This window comes from Passer montanus, unplaced genomic scaffold (assembly GCF_014805655.1).
Source record: "Passer montanus isolate IOZ18808 unplaced genomic scaffold, ASM1480565v1 scaffold31, whole genome shotgun sequence".
Lineage (NCBI taxonomy): Eukaryota > Metazoa > Chordata > Aves > Passeriformes > Passeridae > Passer > Passer montanus.
Window position 1 is genome coordinate 8,171,277 of NW_024367819.1, and position 21,929 is coordinate 8,193,205.

At 38.9% G+C, this 21,929-nt stretch overlaps 1 protein-coding gene across 6 annotated transcripts in view; it reads left to right on the top strand.

The window, feature by feature from the left end:
* The window catches only part of CTNND2 (catenin delta 2), a 646,153-nt gene that overhangs the window by 388,764 nt on the left and 235,460 nt on the right, over positions 1-21,929 (top strand). For all 6 annotated transcript variants that reach the window (XM_039714844.1, XM_039714847.1, XM_039714842.1 and 3 more), the window contains one exon: positions 3,719-3,913. In XM_039714844.1, coding sequence (XP_039570778.1) covers positions 3,719-3,913 — 195 coding nt within the window. The remainder of the gene's footprint in view (positions 1-3,718; positions 3,914-21,929) is intronic.

The following is a 21,929-nucleotide window of genomic DNA, read 5'->3' on the forward strand; positions in this document are numbered from 1 at the left end:
GTGAAGGGCTGGCAGCTGGATAAGAAGGTTTGGTGAGTGCAGTCTGGGGGGAGCCATGCATTCATGATGCCTCCACGTTTAGGGAAATCACTTTTGATGGCACTGAGCTTCCTTCATGCGAGACTGCTCATGGGCCTTGCTGATCTTATCTTCTGTTGCTTCCTAGTAATATATTGGTTGCTGCATGTTCATTCTGACCTGGTTGCTTTTCCAGCCTCTGTGAGTTCAAACTGCTTTAATGCAAGAGTTTTTGAAGGCAGTGGCACAGATCAGCTTGCAGCTTTGAATAGGAGAGGATGTAGCTGTTGGCTGCTAACCCAGGATACAGGCAGGAGACCCTGTATTACCTGTATATTACCTATATATATACCCTGTATTACCCCTCTCCTTCTCAGTGATATCAGTTCTTTGAGTTCATGCTCTTTGTTTTGATCAGTTATCTCAGCTGTCTCTCCAGTGCCTTCCAAAGCAGCAGAATGTGGTGGAGGGTTGAGTGTGTAAATGAGGAGGGATTCAGTTGTCTGACATCCCCAAGTTATCTGTGTGACCTTTCCTGGATATAACTCTTGGTTTAACAACTAATAATTAGTTTATTTTAATATTTAAATGAAATATGCAATAAAAAACTGTTGCACCTCAGTTGAGACTAGAAGAAATGAATACATAGAAAAACTTCTAGGAGCAACTGAAAAGAATTTTTAACTTAAATCAGCTTGCTGTTCTAGTTTTTTAAATACCAACTTAATAGAAACATTAAAAAGTATGATAGCATTACATCTTTTTATAAATATTTTGATTTATTGTCTTTTTAGCTAGATTTAAAAACCTTGAAGGGTAATAGTATTTTGTGTTTAAATATTGACATCTGATAATTTGGAAATAGTGTAGTAAAATTCCATATAGAACAGTATCATTTTTGCTTAAAACTTAAGGTGTTTAAGATACGTGATTTTAAAATTACCTAATTTCTGAGGTTTGAGAGTAGTTTAATTTCTAAAATGAAAATATTTTAATTACCTGTTGAAATCTTAATTTTCTTGAAATGTTAGAAGGATAGTAACAGTTACTCCCTGATAGGGTTTTAACTCTTGAACTTCTTGAGGGAGATGTTCAGTCATAATGCTCTTACTCGGATGCGTTGAAGTTGTCTTTAGATTGCCACTTAACTGCTTTCAGCCAAATCAGGTTGGTTAAATGTTTTGGTCAAGAAGTTTCTCTGGTTATACATGTGCTTACTGTTTGGTACAGTAGTGTTAAAGTCTTAATTACATGTATAATTTGGCAGTAAATCTCTGTTCAATATTAGCTTAATAAACTAATGTTAAGCTTCTATTTAGACTAGTATCAGCACTTGCAAATGCAGAAGTATTGGTAGAGTATGAAGGAGGTTAATTAAGCCCACCTCACCAAAAGATTACAGTTACAGATAACAGTTTGGAAACATGCTGATACCTGAGTTATACTGCTACTGAGTTCAGTGGGAAAAGTCTTTTGGCTTACAGGAAGCTGAGTTAGGAAGAAAATCTGTGGTTTGAAAACCACTGTTAACTTGTATGTGGGCAAAAGAATTGTAGTGCTTCTAAAATACGTTATAATTCTTTATTCTGTAGCAAGTCTGATTTGTTAATACACTGTTAAATGTCTGAAATGTTCTCCAAAATTTTTCTGTATTTTTCCCTCTGATACAGATTGAGCCAAATATGCATTGAAATTTGGACATAATCACAACAGGCAGTTTTTCAGGCCACTCTGAAGGATACTAGACCTTGGTGGGAGCAGTTCAGCTATTCTGAAAATCAGTCTCGAGGGTGCAGGGCTAAAGAGCGCTTTGAAAATGTAGACCATGAAGAATTTAATTCTCTAATAGTAATATCTACTTTCTGGATAATTGCTGTTGTTAGAGATAAAATATTTGGGATTCTTGGCAGACTTTCTAGTAAGGGGAGCAACAGAATTACTTTCAGCAGTGTGCTAATGGCAAGTCAGACTGAAAAATGTTTGAAGGGAAAAAATATGCAAATAGGGCATTCCACTAAAAACATGCACAAAAGTTGAAAAATTCAGAAGAAAACACATATATGGCAAAAGCTGATTAGAAGAAGGAAAGGGAAAAAATTATTCTTTTCTCCAGACAATTTGTATTAAAGTTTAAGTAATGTTGTGTCAGTGTATATTCCTATGCTGTGTTCCAATTGCACCTTACTTTTTATCTATTCTTTGCATTTGAAAAGTATTTAGTGTCTGTTTATGCAACAAAACTACTGCAAACACAATGATTGTGGCAGAGGCTCTCAGCAGGAATGGCTACACCCATGGTCTGAGCAGTACAAGCTCAGCCAGTGGAACATCACCTACATCCAGGATTTCAACCTCACAGAACTAGCAGCAAGGATCAGAATAATTGTATCTTTGATTCCTTTTCTAAACACTTAAAAGTAGCATGTTACCACTTTGTGTATAGATCTGGCATTTGCAAAGTGTCACTTGCATACTTATTGCCTTCTTTACTTTATTCTTACCTTCAAAATGTGTAATGTTTGTGTGGCATCCCCATGACTCTTCTTGCCAATCTTGATAACAGACCACAGAGCTGAAGTATATGAGTGGCAGAAGGATTGAAGTGACAACTTCTATCACAGCTGGAAATATACAAGTCTTATTTTTAAATGTTCTAATATAATCTGTTTTTAATAGTAGAAAAAGAAGATGTTTTAATAAAATTGTGTTTAACCTTGTTATTTCCAAAAAAAAAAAATAAGCTGTGTCCTTAAAATGTTTTTTTTCAGGAGGCGTGTTTAATTTATTCATTCTCAGAGGATATTTAAGTTGACCTTGTTATTTACAAAAAAAAAAAAAAAGCTGTGTCCTTAAAATGTTTTTTTTTCAGGAGGCGCGTTTAATTTATTCATTCTCAGAGGATATTTAAGTTTTAGAGTCTTAGCAACTTGATTTTTTTTCAAAGTGTTGAAGACAAAATGTTGATAAGGCACAACCATTCTATTGCAATTTTGGGAAGCATTTGAAAGATCAGCCTTCATGTAAATCTACATCCATTCATCAGCTACAGCTTATTTCATTTGTAGATCTTCAGATATAGGCAAAACATGTGAAACTTGTTCTGACTGCTGCTGCTTTTTTCTCCCCAACCCTCCTACCTCCCCCAGTCCTGGACCCGTTTAGTTGAGGATATTCCTGGGTTGTACAGTTTTCTTGTTTGGTTGGTTTTGTTTGCTTTTGCCTTTTCTTGTTTGTTTGGTTTTGTTTGTTTGAGGGGATTTTTTTTTTGGGGGGGGAGAGTTCGTGTTTGGGACTTTTTTTATTTGCGGGGGGGAGTTGGGGTTTTGTGGTTTTTTTGTTTGCTTTTTGGGGGTTTTTTGGGTTTTTTGAGAGGAGGTGGTGAGTTCTTTGGTCTCTGTTTAAGAAGACATGATAATCGTGATATCTATCTCACCAAAATATGTAGTTTCCTTGGAAGAAATGGGATTTTTTTGTGTAGATGCAGGCAGCTGGATGATGCAGCTAAAGGGGTTAAGTGGAGCTGTAGCTGCCCTTGTTTGCAATTTTATTTACATGTTGAAAATACTTACTACTTAGTTTTGTTTGGAGATTATTTTTTTGTGTGTTTAAGTGGTATTTTCAAGTAAAATTTTAATAGTCAGATCCTGTATCTGTCTCTTGTTTTCTCCCTCTTAAACATCTCTTATAAATCTGTTTGCAGCTGGGTCTCGGGCATCTTACAGCAGCCAGCACAGCCACCTTGGCTCCGAGTTAAGGGCACTGCAGTCTCCAGAACACCATATAGATCCTATTTACGAAGACAGAGTTTATCAGAAGCCCCCTATGAGGAGTCTCAGCCAGAGTCAGGGGGACCCTCTGCAACCAGCACACACAGGCACATATCGCACTAGTACAGGTAGGTGGATGTAACCTGCATGATTGTCTTTCTATGAGATATGTAACTTACTCTCTGCTACTAACTCTTCTTTTCTTCCTGATGTGCTTAACCAAAATTAACCAAATGTATTCTGTGCATGCCAGTCAGATAAAATACCTTTTGCAGATGGCAGCTATCAATAGAACCCCAGACACGTGCACAAAAGGGAGAAATACTTAATGTTGTGCTACACGTACAGTAGGTTAAGCTAATTTGGGGAGGGAGCTTACTCATAAAGAGAGAGAAAATACTTCTGCTAATCTGGTGTATTGTCTTGGAGACAGATCTGTTGTCTCTGAAGAAATTGCTAGGATTTTTTTTTTTGCTTGCAAAGGTATTTTTTGTGTTGCAAATGGACTTCAAAGTTCCTGCCACATAAAGCTAAGTGATTGTTCACTTGCTTTCAAAGTAAATCATAAGTAAATTTTCTTCCTCTGTCCCACAGAGGTATGCTTTGTTTTAGGTACACAGACATAAAAGTGAACAGTAACATAGGGAAAAGCTGTTAGCATCACTGGTTTATTCATAAATAATAATGATTTTCCCTAAAATGCATTGGTGTACAAGTCCTACTTGCAGAATGTCCTCTCAACCAAATGAAATACAGCTGTATGTTGGAACCCACAAATAGATCAAAAATCAACAGGGATATTTATGGTATTTAATGCACAAAATAATTAGAGTATATAAATGCTACAGCCAAAATAGCCTAAAGCAGATGTAGAAGAAACTTGCCTTAGGAATTGTAAGTATTTCTGGTGTTTCATCTTTGCTATGTTGATGAAAGAGGGAAGATTATGTCCATTTTCAGATCACTCCTATTTTCATCAAGGAAAAGTTAAGTGCACTTTTCAGAGCAAGATACTTTGCTTTCTTTTAAAACGATTTTTTAAAACTTATTTAAAAAATCCATTTTTCCAAGGGAAAAGCTGGCAGTTTTTGCGTGTCCTACCTCCTTATGCAAGTTTGGGTGTTCAGAGTACATGAGGAAATCTTAAAAAGGAAATTTAGCCAGAGAATTATCTAGCAAAATACCTGTAATGGCTTTAGGTTTTTTTGAAGAGCACTGTTGCACCATTTCCCTCCTGTTAAAGAAACTATCACAGTCTCATGTTTTGTATGGAGTCACACATGGATATGAGGAAAAATTACTATTCTTTGCATGAAAGGGAGAAAAACCTCTGCTTACATTAGTGAGCTGTGGAGGCAGTGGTAGTGATTGAAACCACTGTTTCTATTGAACTTTAAGCCTTCTGTTCCACCTGTGGCTGCCTCATATTGCCTATGTGATGCTCTCTTTCCCAGACATGGCCTGAAGAGAGTTTCTTGTTTTGCTTGCAAAATATCCCTTTGGTTGTCTGTGTTGAAGTAGCAGGCTGTCCTGTGTCTGTACTGTTCACAGCACCTTGGTAAGGAGGGAAACCTAGTCAACACAGATAACAATAACAGTGAATTAAACTGGGACACGAGATGTTAGTTGGTTACACATGGAGATGGGTTTTCAAAAGGAAAGAATTAAAAAACCCAAAAACCCACAGTCATATGGGTAGCAGAAAGATGCCCTGTGAAGGTGAGTTTTGTTTTGCCACTTGGGATGTGGATCTGAGCGTAGCTTCAGGCTCACTCTGAAGAAAGATCCCATCAGTCCAGCTTTATGTTGGGTTGATCCTCCCATGCCTCCCACCCTGCACCCCTATCATCAGGGTCAGGGGAAAAGAAAGCAGATGGATGTGTGCCAGTCTGATCTGATCACTCTCTTGCTCTGTTGGTAGCTGTCAGCTGCAGATGCTGTCAGCCTTTCACACAGCCATGCTGAAGAGCTGTCAGTGCTCAGAGGGAATTTTGAGCTGGATTGGATCAGCTCTTAGACTCCTGCCTCTAGCACAAATACCAATAGTAATATATATTTTCTGATGGAGACCATACTTTTTTTTTTTCAAATTAACAGAAAGGAGGGAAAGCAGTTCAAGTTTGCAAGTATTTTGAATATATCTTTTCTGATGGAGACCATACATTTTTTTTTCAAATTAACAGAAAGGAGGGAAAGCAGTTCAAGTTTGCAAGTATTTTTTTCCTTTTATTGGGTTTTATTAAGTGTTGATTTTTCCTTTTTTTTTTTAATTTTAGGACTAGATTCCTCTTTGGTGTAGGATATGAGGGATGTAGGGTATACTCCATGAAGATAGGTGCCAAGGATTCATGGCCTGTATATTCTGTGTGTGTGAGTCATGGCAGAGTGGGGAGCTTTAAGACTTCAGAACCCTCCTTCGTACACCATAGTTCACACCCTTTGTGTATGACAAAAAATAGCTTTAATCATGAAAATAATGCATGCTTTTCCACATCTGACCGAAAGAAAAGTGAAGACAAACTTAAAGATGTTGTCCAAAGGATTCTTTTCTCTGCAGCTGACACTGCCCATTGGAAATAAAAATTAAGTTAGTTATACTTGCAAGCCATTTAATTATTTTTTTTGGTGGGGTTTATTTTTTGGTTGGTTTTGGGTTTTGTTTTTTTTTTTTAGTTTTGTTGTACTTTGTGGGATTTGAGGGGATTTTCATGGGGTTTTTGTTTGGTTTGTTTGTTTGATTTTAAAGAACATAATTCCTGAATTTTAAAATTTCACTTACTTTCTAAAAGTAACCAAGAATGGTTACTTACTATAGACATCACCTCTTTCTATTTTATGAGCCCTTAAATACATATTACATTCAAGAATGTTTGCACAACTGAGGATAAAGCCCTCTCAAGAATTTTTTGTCTTCTAGGTGAATGAATATTCAGTAAGCAAAATTCAATAAGCTAAAATTTCTCTATGGGGTGAACTAAATCAAGTTTGTCCTATATGCTCATTGTTTTTTGGGTGATGTTTTGGTTCTTAACTTTAGTATTTTCTTTGTATTTCACTTGAGAATGAAATGCATGGTGATAGTTCTGCACTACATACTGCAGAAGGTACAAAACATGTCTGAACATCTCTCCTAATAGCTTTAAAGAGGATTAATTCTTTATAGAATCACTGAAGGGTTTGTATAGGAAGGGAACTTAAATATCATCACATTCTGTCTTCCCTGTCACTAGTGAAACCTTTCACTTGATCAGGTTGTTCAGAGCTTCATCCAGCCTGGTCTTGAGCATTTCCAGGGATGGGAGTCCACAGTTTCTGTGGGCAACCTGTTCCAGTGCCTCACCACCCTCACAGTAAAGAGTTTCTTCCTCATATCTTATCTAAACTTACCCTCCTTTAGTTTATAGTCTATTCCCCCTTGTCCTATCACTTAGTGCTCTTGTGAAAAGCCACTCTCCAACTCTTGTAGGCCCTTTTCAGATACTGAAGGAGGCTCTAAAGTGTCCCTGGAGCCTTCTCTTCTCCAGGCTGGACAGCCCCAACTCTCTCAGCCTGTCCTCTCTGGAGAGGTGCTCCAGCCCTCTGATCATATTGGTGGCCTCCTCTGGACTCACTCCAACAGGTCCCTGTCCTTCCTGTGCTGGGACCCCAGAGCTGGCTGCAGCACTGCAGGTAGGGTCTCACCAGAGGACAGGGGCAGAATCTCCTCCCTGGTCTTCCTCGCCACACTGCTTTGGATGCTACCCCAGCCATGGTTGGATTTCTGGACTGCAAGCACAAATTGCCACGTCATGTTGAGCTTTTCATCCACAAACATTCCCAGGTCTGTCTCCCCAGGTCTAGTCTTGTTCCATTCTCCAGCCAGCCTGTACCTGTGGTGTAAATTATAACTGGGTGTGTTACTGTCATGCTGTCTAAGCTAAAAATAATGTTTCAAATTTGACAGCAGTAGCTGTAAAAGCTCTTTTGGTTGTTTAGCTTTTACTTAACAATCCCTTTTGCTCTTCAAAGGGTAATGCCTTCTCTCATATAAAAAGTACCAGCCCAAACTTTTGCACTAAAAGCAATAAGTGTGAAATTTTCCTTTTGAAATGGGAAGCCTCAAAGGATGTGCTTGGAGGGAGTACTCAGACACAATACAAAAAGCAAATTAATTTATTTACTGAATAGTAACTTATAGCTTGAATTTGTAACTCAACTAAATAACACTAATAATTTTTGTTCAGGCAGGTTCGTTACTGATTTTCCTCATAAACCTAAAGGTTTTGAATTATTCATATAGTAGAGATAAGCTTATTTGATGGGATGTTTACATGAACACTGATGGAATTTGAAGAGGGCTGTTAATTAAGAGGGAGGAAGGGTTGCCTTTCAGCCAGAGTGGCATGCGGAATCAATGATTGTTTGCTTATTTGCAGAATTAGAATTTTGAACTAGAGGTTTATTCTATAGTTACTGACATGTAATCCACGTCAAACATGAAACCAGGCAAAACAGGCAAAATCACACTATTTTGCAAGCCTGGGATTTCTGTAGCTGCCTTGAGGACAAAGCATCCTTACTGTTCTGGTTGTGGGCTGTCAGTGCTTTGCTGCAGCTCAGGAGCACAGCTTTGGCAGATCTGGGGACTGTGTGAACAGTTGTCATCACTCTCCAGAGGCTGGCATCACTGTCTGGAAGCTCATGCTTCTGTTGTGGTCCCTCAGAGAAACAGTTGAGCCCTCTTCTGTATAAAGGATGCAATTTCCAGATAAAGTTTGTAAGAGCCTTGAAAGAGTACTATCCCCCTTGGTCTGGGAGGGAGGGATGAGGAATGGGAGAGCTGTGCTTGTTCTGAACTCTACAAAGAGCGACTTTATCAGATGAAGTAAGTGTAGCTGTGTAAGAGCCCTAGTGTTGCTGGTGAACTGTGAGCATTTAGATCTTAAAACCTGCAGAGATCTTAAACCATGCTTTAAGAGCACTCACTGGTTTCAGCGGCTGCAGGCAAATACTTTTGACCTTACAAAAGTGACAAGGATGCACTGGAGGAGTGAACCTGTCCTCCTCAGGTGGTTTCAGGGGCTGCAGGCAAATACTTTTGACCCCAACCTTACAAAAGTGACAAGGATGCACTGGAGGAGTGAACCTGTCCTCCTCAGCTCTGTGTAGGGTGTGTGCATCTCGCTGGCATCAGGACAATCCTGGCAGTCTGGATGAAAGCTTAGGGATGGTCTCAGTATGCACAGCCTGAGAATGGTGTCTGTCTCAGTCACCAGAAGGTCACCATGGGGAAGGTGTTGTGACACAGTTCAGTCATAGTTGAATGGACTTCAAAGTCCAGCAGCTTCGTGTGGTTACACGACCACTTGGTGCTCATTGGAGTGCTGGGTGCACAGAGCTGAGCTGCCTCCTTGATGAAGACAGGGCATGCAAGGTACTGCACAGACCATTCTGAGAGCATTAGGAGAATGAGGAGTCTGTGACTGATCTGCTGAAACTGAAGAGAAGCCTGAAAGGAAGGATTTATTGAGAGGAGGTTGGCTTGTAGAAGGGTAAGCAGTAAAAGTTTGCGTTGTCTCTGAAGAGTTGCTTAGGGTGGGATCTGCAGGGCTCGTCAGGCACGCGCCTGCAATGGGTTACCTATCGGGGACTGTGTTTGTGGCAGGTGCACACTGCAGCACTTCTGTGCTACCCTCAGAGCTGCCCAATGTTCCTGTGTGTGCAGGCAGTTGCCAGGCTGCCCTCAGGCTTCTCTGATGGCCTCCATTCCTTCAGGCCAGGCCAGGAGATTCCTCCCACTGAGGCTTGAGTGCTTCCACCGGTGTACCAGCACCTCTGAAGATGTCTGTTACGCAAAGCTGTGCTGCCACGGGCTGCACCACTTCCTGGGCATCATGGCACAGAGTACCGATCCAAAAGAAGAGGCCTGTGGAATTTGTGATGGCAGGTGCAAAGCAGAAATATGTCTGTTTGCAAGCTGGGTTTCTGTGTGGAGAAAGAATGCTGACTGGAGAGCGGTTATCAGCCAAGGCAGCTGCTTTTCAAAGGAAAGAGTTATCTGTTGCACCTGGCCATTTGCCAGTGGCAGGGAAAAACACAATATTTCATTGTCCTGTGATGCAGCTCAGGAAAAACTGCCGAAGGTGAGAATTGCCATTGTGTATCTGGACAGATGCTCTTGTCCTCTTCTCTGCCTTCCATCCCACTCCTGCCTCGTACTTCATTTGGTGAAGGAAGTGTCTGCACCAAGGGATGCTTTAGCTCAAGTGCTGCTTGTAGTAATTTTGCATTTCTCCTGTAAAAGTGTGTTTTGATTTAGTAGGGTAGAAGCAGTGTTTGTTTCTGGAGTCCAGTCTTTCTTCATGGACTAGATACTGCTGGAGGTATGGGAAGAGGAGCCAGGTGGCAGTGGCAGCATTTGCTGCTTCCTGCCTGCTGCGCTTGGCCTGGGCTTCTGTTGTTCTGATGTTTAAGCAGTGTCCAAGAAGAAGGTGTACAAGAACACCTAGTCCTTCTTTTGTCACTGGGCTGATGGCTTTCTTACAGCATGACTGAGCTGCCTCCTTGTTCTGTCTGATGAGGTGTCTGTGGTGAGGATCATGTCTCTATTCATGACCTGAAAAAGTAGAGAGGGAGAAGCCAAATGCCCATTTTTTTTCTGCCCCAGGAACAGCCCATACAAAACAAATTTTACTCTTTGATTTCTTTTTGGTTTTTTTTGTAGGTAGGGGACATTGCTAGTTTTGGTTCTTGGGGGTGTTCAAATGGCTCTGACCTCCTCCTCTTTGCACAAGTGGGGCAGTCCAGGTTCTCAGAGCCAGGTTCATGTGTCATTTCCTCCTGCTCCCTGTATCAAAGGCCTGACCTCTTCAAACTTCCATCTCACTGACCTGGTAGACAGAAGTCTGGCACTGTGGAGTGGCTTCTGGAAAGCTGCACTGGCCACCAACTCCTCTGCCCTGCCCTCCCTCTGCAGCTGGCCTGGTGGGGCAGAGACCTTGCCTTGTCCTGGGAGGGAGTGACTCTGCTGCCCTTTATGGCCCTGCCTTGCCAGCAAGGGAGCCAGAGGTCTGTGGGAGCAGTAATAAGTAGGTCCAAGGAATTTTTTTTAACAGATTTTTACAGCAAGGATGGAGGAGGGTGTTGCATGGGCTTGTTAATGCTCCTTTGAAATACCCAAGGGGTTAATTTGCTGCATGTTTTTTTTGCTGGTCCAGCTTAGCCTTTCTTTGGTTCTCAACATTTTGTCATGTCTCTTACCTCCTTTGTTGTCCTGTACAAAAGGAGAATGAGGCTACAAAGGATGCATGACATGAGCCAAAGTACATCATCTTCACAAGACCATAAATATTTGTCTTGGTATGTAATAAACTAGTGAATGTCTTTGAAATTTTTAGAAGTCATTATTTCAATGTGTATTTTCTACATATTATGAAGCAATTTTCCAATACTCAAAAATTTGACATATGAAAAATTTAGATGTCTGAATCCTTTGGAGTGATTTACTCTTCTTTCAGGAACAGTTAAGCTACTTTATTGTAGTTATGTTTTATCACAAACGGATTGTGCTTTTCTGTGCACTTTTCGAGATAAACTGTTCTTGAACCATTTTTAAGGTTTTGAAATTTGTTGGGATTTTTTAATGGTTATGAAATAGTTTAAAACAGAATGATAGAGCGATGTAGTTCTTTTGGAGGGGGGCACCCCAGGGTGTCTCTGGAGGGCCCCCTAGGCTGAGTTGGGTCATGTGCAGCCTCTCATCCACCCCCAGGTCCTTCTGGGCAGGGCTGCTCCTAATCCCTTCATCCCCCAACCTGTATTGATACCGCAGGTTTTCTGCACCTTTCAGATGATATGTGAAACAAATACGAGGGGGGGTTTTTAAACTTTACTTGGAGATATATATTTTTGATGGTCCCTTGATAACTTGTTTGTTATTAGCTGTTTCAAATCACTGAAGCTGTCTTATGATTTAAACATGCTGAAGAAAATTTTAAAAATTAACACAGCATGAAATAAAATGAGACTAAGTAAAATGACATTGAGGGATTGCAATTTTAATGTCATGATGAATTACATACAGAAGGCTTAGTTCAGCTTTCTGCACCTGTAAGGTGTGCAAACATAACTTCAGCTTTGGGAATCAGAAGTCTGACCCTTGCATATCACCAGTGGCAGTTTTCAAAGGGCATTTTATATCCCAGTTAATGGACAGTTATCCTTTCTTGGGTTAAGTATTGCTTTTCAGCAGGGAACTGGAATTTAGTTAACCAGATGTATCACTCCTAATTCCATAGACATCAGATTAATGAGTGAAAGGAATCTAAAGGGCTTAGAGGAGAAAAGAAATAGTGTATACAAGCAGTTAGATATTGTCAGGTTCTTACAGGGAGCACCAGCGAGTACATTGGTATAGTAATTCCAGAATGTCATCTGGCTGCTAATGAAAAGTTACCTGTTACACGCTCTTTCCTGTATTACAAATACTTGATTTAAAAGATAAAGGGAACTTTGGTTTCAAATATATATTTTTCTTTATTTGTCTCTAAAATTATCAGTTCAGGGAAAAAGGAGGAGCAACAGAAATACCAGCTTTCACTTGCCCTTTTAGATTCAACCCTTTGTTCTTCATGCTGCTTCTCAGATCTGTATTTAATTTTTCATTCTTCCTGATCTAAAAGAGTTAGACTATAAATACCAAATATTGCTTCTTTCTGCTTAGGTGGTGGCTTTTTTTCTGGCTGGGGGACAGGTTGTTTTGTTGTGTCGTAAGCTGCTGTACATGGATGTGCTGTGATGGCACAGCTGGAGATTAATTGAGGATCATGCTGATAAATCACACAGCATGGAGTTCTGGCTATAGGACATAATGTTTTCAGAGAAATTAAAAAGAAAAATTATTCCTACAACTGCATCTCTTTCAGTTTGGTAATGTTGTGATAATAGACCTATACTCCTAACTGACATCCACTTGATAACATTGTTTTGGGAGAGAGAATTATAGGAAGCAAGCAGGGAACAAATCTTCAGTACAAAGTAAATTGAGCAGAAAATACCTTAGTAATCTGCATAAAGAATAACAAATCACCTTAAAGCAATACAAAGTCATAATCCCATTTCATTTGTCAGATCCAGGTTTGCTCGTATAGTCTTACCTGTGTTATAGTCTTGCATGTGTGTTTTTAGGTGATTTTTTTTTCTTCTGTTTCTTCTATTTTATTTCCTTCCTATTAAAATTTGGCAGAGGAATAACAAAATGCACTGTTTTCAACTTCAGCAGTATCCTGTGGACAGGAATGGAGAGGAAGGGGCCAGAAGTTGAAACCCTTCAGAATCACCTTTGTAATCTGAAAGCAATATCCCCCCTTATAGTGCAGAAGCATTTCTCCAAATAAAATAGTTGTAGTTTCAAAGTACTGAGCCCATGATTGGGTTCCATACAGGAATTGTACCCATATGAATATAGACAAGCTTTTACCACTCAGAAGAGAAACCTTTTAGAATGGTTAGTATCCATGACTTCTTTCCTGTGTCCCATGAGGAGGATACCTCCAGAGGCTTGTATTTTATTCCACATATTTTCTAATTCTTCTGTTCTCCTTTTTTTAGTAGAAGAATGACTTGTAACATGTCTGAGCATTTCTCAGGTGCACCTTGACTTTTGCCACCTGTTGAGGCAGAGTTGTGATTGTAAAATATTGCTCAGGGGAGTACATACTCTGTAAATCTCATCTGCCACTACTGAGAAAATAGTGTTTGTGCCAGAAACTGTAGGTGTATTTGTCATCTATTTACTGTACAGGTGTAGTCCCTGTTTAAAGATTCATCACATTAGATTTAAATGATGCAGGACATCCATTCTCATTTATATACTTCAGTGTTGCATAGAAATGCAAGGTTGTCATTCATGAAATAAAAATTCAATTCAAACACCTTTCATAAATCTTGTTCTTGTAAATCTTTGCTGAATGAAAACACTGCTGTGCCTCAGGTAACTACCCAGTCATATCTTTAAGATGACTAAAATCTTTCGTTAGAGGATCATTCCTTCTGCAGTATTACATTTAAAGGCACTTGTAAAAATCACCAGCCCATTATTTTTTATTTTTTACTCAGACTGTACTATTTTTTCTTAGTATAGGACTGGCTACTTTTAGAACCATCCCTTTGTCATAATTTCAGAAGTTCACCTGTAGTTTTTATGAGTACAAGTATACAAATAGAGTAGTTTTTACTTAAATGTGTCCAACAGTTTTCAAGCTATCATTTGCAGAACTTAGGTTAATGTTTAAGGTGAACATACTATGGTCTGGCACTGGAACAAAATGTGATTAATAACAAAACAACTGTTTTGTTTTGTTTGTTGTTTTCCAGAGTATAAACTACTAATTAAAATAGCTGAAGTTTATTAGGGTGTTGTAATAAATACCATTTAGTAGCCACTTTACTACTTCGGATTATAGTGCCTTAAATAAGGAAGAGTCAAAATCTGAAGGAGAAGATGTCCATGTGCTTGATGACTGTAGCATGATGCAGTGCAGTCTGTAAATTTGTTATTGTCTAATACTATTAACATATCTTTTTATATATTAACTGTGACTTTTGTCCATGTGTTCAGCCTTATGCTGGCCAGATGGACAGGAAACTTCAGAAATTGGATTATAGTGCCCTAAATAAGGAAGAGTCAAAATCTGAAGAAGATGTCCACATGCTTGATGACTGTAGCATGATGCAGTGCAGTCTGTAAATTTCTTATTGTCTAATACTATTAACATATCTTTTTATATATTAACTGTGACTTTTGTCCATGTGTTCAGCCTTATGCTGGCCAGATGGACAGGAAACTTCAGAAATTTCAAGAGAAGGTTGTTTTAGGAGTGAAAGCAGAGATTTAGTTGCAGTAGGCTGATTTATGTGCAGCAGTGTGGTCTGTGTGGATTTGCTGTGATTGGGTCATTTCATCCCACGCACAGAATGTGAAATCATGCATTACTGCAAAGAGGAGGAAAGTGATGTATATGTCTTCTATATTGTGCCATTGCTCAGGGTTGAATTTTATCTCTAGTGAGGAAATTCCCATGATGAATTTTAGTATGTCAAATTCTAGATGGGCAGTTGTTGATTTCTCTGTCTACATGCTCATGTAACTAATGAATTAAACTGCATGTTCTTCCTAAACTGAGGGATGGAGCTCAGAGAGAGAAGACACAATCTGAGAAACGATCTTGGCAATAACGTTTTCAGCAGCCAAAGTTGGCATCTGATTATCACATTATGTGTACGCACCATTTTTTACGTGCAGAGCAGCATCACTGAAACACGGTAGAAGCTGAGCGTGAGAATGAAAGTTGCATATATTAGTGAGATTAAAATCTGGCAGATTTAAAAGGCAGTCAGTTCCTAGAGGTGGAAAGGAGTGTTATATTTCTTAATACTGAGAACATGAAAAATTAGGCCTCTCCTCTCTTTGGTTGTAAATGAGGAAGTCATTCCAGCCTTGAGTTGGAAATCTGAAATAATTGAAAATATATAGTTGAAATTTTAATATCTACGTAAAACCCTGGTGTCCACTTGGACTAGATATATTTTTTAATTATACTTTAGCTATATGTGCTTTTGGGATACAGGCCTTTGAGATGCAGGCTGTGTTACAGTGTTGGACACCCTGTAACTCTGGAACCCCGTGGTGGTAAATGAGTGGGGGGAAGTATGTAGAATTGGGGAAGGTTATGGGTGTGGGAATGTGAGATTGGGCACAGCAGTGAAGTCTGTGACAAACCCGGCTGTGGAAGATGCTGCATTCAGGTTTGGACTTCAGGCTTCACTGAAGACTCATTAAGTAAGCACTATTGCAAAATTAGCTTGGATAGGAACTCACTCATCTCAGCCATTATACCTGTTGAACTGAAATACAGGTTTCTAAAATACAAATTCTGTCACTGTTGCTGCTCACTGAATGACTTCATCTACCTCTTTCTGCATTAACATTTGCTTAGAAGTACAAAAATCTCTATAGATGACTTCATTCATAAAGTCATTTGCTTCCGTTACCAGCCCTGGTGGCACCAGGTGATTTCAGATTGACACCAGCTAATCGTCTAATGAACCCATAAGTAAAATAATTAGTAGTAAAGAAATGCCAAGTCTAAATTGGTGATGAAGAAAATCATTCCACAATTTTCCATGCTGAGGATTAGGCAGTGGCAGTTATACAACTTCCCCCAATAGAAAAAAAAAAAAAAGAACTAAGACACAATGAGAGAGTGGGAAAACTGAAGTGGAACAAGATAGACAAAAGCCTTCAAAGTGACCAGGTAACAGCTGTAATGTAAAGAGAGGAATAGCACAGAAACCAAGGAAGCAGTATTTTCTTAGACTGACTCTTTCTGCATTACAGAAAAAACATCAGTTTCTAAGGAAAGGGATTTTCAGCCTCACTGTTACAATTAGTGTTAGATCAAAGAACACTTAGAAAATGGAACTGAAAGGACACCCCAGTGCAGTAGCAAGTTCAGTTCTTCAGTTTTCAAAGAGTGTCCATTTCTGTATTGAACACAATATGCAGAGCACAAGTGATGTTTTCTTGGTGTCTCTGAAGTAAGAGATTCTTCTGCAAAAGAATGGCACGTAGATATTGCAATGGTAAGGAGATGATTGGTTGGAGTGTACACTCACTTTGAATATGTTTATGACCTTCATCAGGATTAGTACTTTACAGCTGCCAGCAATGGCAATGAGACTATTAAATAATTCAGAGAGGCCTTGAGTATTTCCCATAGCAATGGGAACGTAGCAGCTAAACAGCCACCTGTGGTTTTGAAGATGGGATGGAAAAGTGAGAAAAATACAAATCTCCTGTGATGGTATCTGGTAGACAGGGATGTTGCTCTGATAAAAAGGCTTCCTCCTCACCATGTCATGAAAACATCTGATGATTAAAATATTACTGAATACCTACTTGCACCAGCTTGTAGACATGCTAATTACAAGTAGGTGTGACAGCTAGGTATAACCAGTACTTGAGGAAATTATGACTAACATGTTTGTGGGTGGAAAAGAGGCCTTTTTTGCTATGCACCATCCTGTTCTGTATTATTTTTTTTTAGTTTGCTTGCATTTCCCCCTTTACATTGTGCTGTGTTCCCCTAAAAGATATCCCTGTGCATCAGGGAGACCTGTTTGCCATGACCTGCTACTTAAAGCACAGAGCTAAGCATGGGGAAGCTGGCTGGAGGGAAGGAGGTTGTATTTCCCCTGATTTATACAAAATAGGAACATCTGGAGACAGCTGGAGCCCACAGAAAGCATTAGGCAGAACAATCCTGGAAGCCCTAAAGGGTTGATGTGTTTGAAATCAAAGGCTGGCTGGCTGGCTGGCTGGTGAAGAGCTACTCTCATGAGGATGCAAAGGAAGATTTGCTGTAAAGTCCTTTTCATTTGTCTGTGGCTGAGAATTAGGAGACTGGAATTTTGATTACAAGAAAAACTAGATAGGACAAAATAAAGAGTGCAGAAAAGTGAGGGAGGAGCAAATGGAAAACAAGAGAAATAGAAAGCTGTAGTAGTTTCCACAGTGTTTTTTTCTGGTTTGAGTATGAGAAGTCACATAGCAAAGATGTCAACCTCCAGAGAACTCCTGTGGTATTGGTATTTGCAGAAGGTCATAACTATTTTAAATCTAAACTGTAGCCTTGTATCTTGAAATCCTGTAGTGTTTGCTTTTTTGTTGGTGGTGGGTTTTTTGGGGTATTTTTTTGTTTTGTTCTCACTTTGCATGTGTGAAGTACAAAATTCCTTGTGCATGTGTATTTTGAGCAGAGGACATGATAGCGCCTTTATCAAATCTTGACAGCATTAGAGGTAGTTGCTAATACCAATTACAGGGAGGGACTTTCCCCCTCTATAGTAAATATTTTCAGTTTCCCTCAACCAGGTATTTCTCTAAAATTTTATACTTCCCATGCTTCTAAATGCTTCTAAAAGTAACATCTAAGCAAATTATTATTAGTAGTATTTATTATTTTTATATGTAATACCATGCATCTTGAACAGTTTTAAAAGTGACTGTTTGTGCTTGTTCCTTTGGATTGCCAGTTCACTACCAGCTTAATTAACATCTGTTTTCTTAAACTTCTTTGGCAAAAAGGCTGGTACGTGCCTTAAAACTCAGCATTTTGAGTTAAGGTGTTTGTATGTCCCAGGCTTGATGAGGTTTTTTTCTTAATTGTCAGAGAAAGCATTGTGTTATTTTTATGGTATATTAGGTGGGATAAGGATCTGCTTTATAAATCTTCCTATAAATTTGGTACCAACAGAATGCACCGCATTTATGTCATTTATGAACTAATGGCAAAAAGGCTGGTACATGCCTCAAAACTCAGCATTTTGAGTTAAAGTGTTTGTATGTCCCAAGCTTGATGAGTTTTTTTCTTAATTGACAGGGAAAGCACTGTGTTATTTTTATGGTATATTAGGTGGGATAAGGATCTGCTTTATAAATCTTCCTACAAATTTGGTACCAACAGAATGCACCGCATTTATGTCATTTATGAACTCATGGTGGCATGGTGGACATACTTTGCACTGAAAAGATATCTACTGGCATCCAATTTTCAACTTTCATGAGAGGGTATAAATCAACTGCAAGTGCAAATCAGTGAAGAAAACAAATAAGAGGAGAAAACAAAGAAAATAATTTTGAAATCTCCATGAAAGAAACTAGGAGAAGGTTAGCACAGGAACCCAATGTCTAATATCAAATAATAAGAGGAAAATTTTACAGGGCAGTACCTGCAAATCAAACAGCAGCATCAGTGAGATAATTTTCAGCAAGCAGGTGTAGCAAGATAATTCTCATTAATGAGTTTATAATTTCTGAAGGTCTGATCTTTCTTATGTTAACTTGGCAAAATGTCCTCTGGCTTCTAGAAAGTCTGAACTTTATAGCAGTTCATATGCAAACTTAATCTCCCTAAGATACTCGGGTATGGTGCAATAGTATCCCTGCCTAGGTTAAGGCATTCTTGCTTTTTACATTAGTGGTTCCTAACATCTGTCACAGATGTGGGAAGAACATTCAAAAGCTGAAAGTCAGCTTCTGAGTATCACTTTGTGAGCATATTTAGTGATACACCTAAATTATCAGCATTAGTATAAAAGCTTTGGTATCTTTGTTAATACTATGTATTAACAAAGAAAATTATAAAGACTGGCTTTTCTATATGCTGTTTCTGCAATCAAGAGAACTATGATCGGGGCATATATGAGGTTTTTGGAGGGTTTTCATTATATTTAACAGGGACTTTTCTTTCTGTTAGACAAACATTTGGAAGAATATACTAAATGTCTGTGTGGTACCCTAGATACTCTTATTTACTGGGTATGTGATTTTGGTTGGAGTAGTGAGGGGCTGAGATCATACAGTATCTTTTAGGTATTAATGACATGACAAATTCAAGCAAGATCTTAAATGTTTAGGGGACAAACTGAGATCACTGAGATTGTAGTGCTTGATTTGCAGTGTGAAATTCTCACTTGGAAAATTCTAATTTCAGAAATTCTCAGTGAAGCCCTTCTCTCAACCCAAAATTAAAATTCTCCTTTTTAAGGACAGTTCTGATATTGAAGTTTAAAATATTGGTAATGCATAGAGATTTATTTGCCTTCAACTGAGCATGTAATTTTTTGTACTGGGTCTTTGCTGGCGGCAGCAGAGAGTGTGTGCTACGGCTCTCCCTCCAGCATGAGCTGGCCTGAGCTGCAGCCATGGACCCTGCAAGCCCTTCCTGCGTGTCTGGAGTGCGGCACTTGGGAGGGGAGATCGGGTCCCAGTCACCTTCTCCTTGTGTCTCTGCAAGGCCATTGTGCTGAGCAGGGGATGTGGGAAGGCCAACCAGGGCAAAAGGAGCAAGCAGAGCTTCAGAAACTTACCTGACATTAAGAATCCACTGAATTTCCAGGTAAATTCCTAAGAAGTGAGGAGAGCAGTCACGATTGAAAGCAGTGTTTTCATGGGTGGTCACTTAGGTAAGACACAAAACAGGATAAATAACGTTTTGAGTCCTTCTGCTTATTTGATTTTAATCTTGATCTTCTTGTGAATTTTGGGACTTTGAAGACCAGAGGAAGGTCCAGTTTTGTGGATACCTTTACCTTCAAGCTTCACAAAACTAAACCTGCTTCACAGTGTGGTTATAAGTTTTAATTTTACTTTTATGTAGAGGCAGAATAGGGTCAGCGGTAGACCCAGGGAAACAACATGACTTGACCGTGATTCTGCTTCAACCAGGCCAGATCTCAGGCTGGTGGGAGAGGGAAAGACAGCCCATTTCTCCAGAAACAGTTCTGTTGCAATTCCTTTTTGTTCCTCTCTTCCCTTGCTGGGGCAAACCCCCTATCCTTGTCATCTCAGTTAAACTGACCTGGTTCTGGTCAAAGTGTAGCTGGCTTGGATTTGACAGGACAGTCAAATGGAAAAGTTAGAGAAAGGGCTAAGTGTCTTCAATTGAAAAACAGGTTAAAAGGTTGCATGACCCTCTGCAAATGTACCTGGTGTGTGAATGCTTTCTGGTTCACTCCAGGTGTATGCCTTCTGGATGCCCTGTGCTCAGAGAAGATTACTATGCTGGGTGAGGAAATGAACTTCTAAATCTGTTTCATTAGACATAATCACACTGGCTTTGCTGTTTGAATAGCTAAATAGAAGGGAGATCTCAATAGTTTGCCATAGCCTAAAAAAGCCACAGTTCACTCAGTAGGTTTGGCTGCCAAAGGGTTTTATTTAGACAAGGGAAGTGTATTGGTAGGAGATTACTTTTCTTTAGTTTTACATACACATATTTTTGTAAAAATCTCTGCTAGAGCCTAACCCATTTACAGTGACAGTGGATGTAGTCAAGTTAGATGAAGAAGTTTTTCTAATGTGTAGTTGTTTGGGTTTTTTGTTTTTCTTTTAATTGATCTGGGTGACGCAGTCCAAATAAACATGATTGTGAATATTTAAGTCATAGATTAGTGTTATTCTCATATTCTGAATATGGCATTTCTGTATTCATTGTGATAAAATTCAAAAGGAAGTAACAGTCTGCTAGGAAGGTAATTTGAGAAATGAATCAGAGTGACTTGATAAGCTTGTAGGTGTTAGGATGACAGCCAGTTTCAGTTTATATAAATACCTATTTTGATAACAAGACAAAGGAGAAAATACAAAGAAAACTTTTCAAATAATTTAAAAACAAACATGATTTTCATTGAACTGTCTTGCAAAGAAGATGAAATAAATACAGTGGAATATCTTGCAAAGCAATAAACATTACGATTAAGTTCTTGTTTTCAGCAGTATTGGTATTGTAGAGTTTTTTGCAATTCCCCATACAATTTGTGAGAAGGTAGTAGCATATTCTGTGGAATGACAGTGCTTAAGAGTATGCTATGTCAGTATACAATTGCATTTTCTCTTTTTCACTTGAAAATATTTCTAGTATTTTCTCTAACTTGTTTATTACTCTTTTTCTCACAAGGCACTTGATTTTGGTTTTGAACTCTGTATTTTCTGTTAAAATGTGATGTTTGTCTTTCTTTCTAACACTGAATTTTGCATGATTTGTGCATGGGATGTGTAAATATGCTGATACTGTTAATGTATTTGAACTAATGCAGTTTTATGAAAAGGTCTGTGTGTCTTAATTACTCATTTCTTAAGGAGGTATGTATATATATATATACACACACACACACTAGTAATTGAACCAAAACAATACATGTAAAATGTTACTATATATGTGAGTAAATGTGATTGTAGAATCACAGAGTGGTTTGGGTTGGAAGGGACCTTTAGGGTCATCCAGTTTCAGCCCGCTGCAGTGAGCAGGGACCCTTTCAACTAGATCAGGTAGCTCAAACTCTATCCAACCTGAGCTTGGGCACTTCCAGGGATGGGGTAACAGATAAGTGGGTGATCCCACTTTCTTATGTTTGGAATGAAGTTATGATAACTTGCTGTTGTAAAATTAAATACATTAGAACCATAAGAAAAAAAAATAAAATAGGTCAAAAAATTCAATATAAATTTAAAATTTTCAGGTGATGTAATTTTGATAAGTAAAAGGTCATACAGAACCATGGTAATAGAATTTAAAGCTCATTGTATTTCATTTGCTGACACTT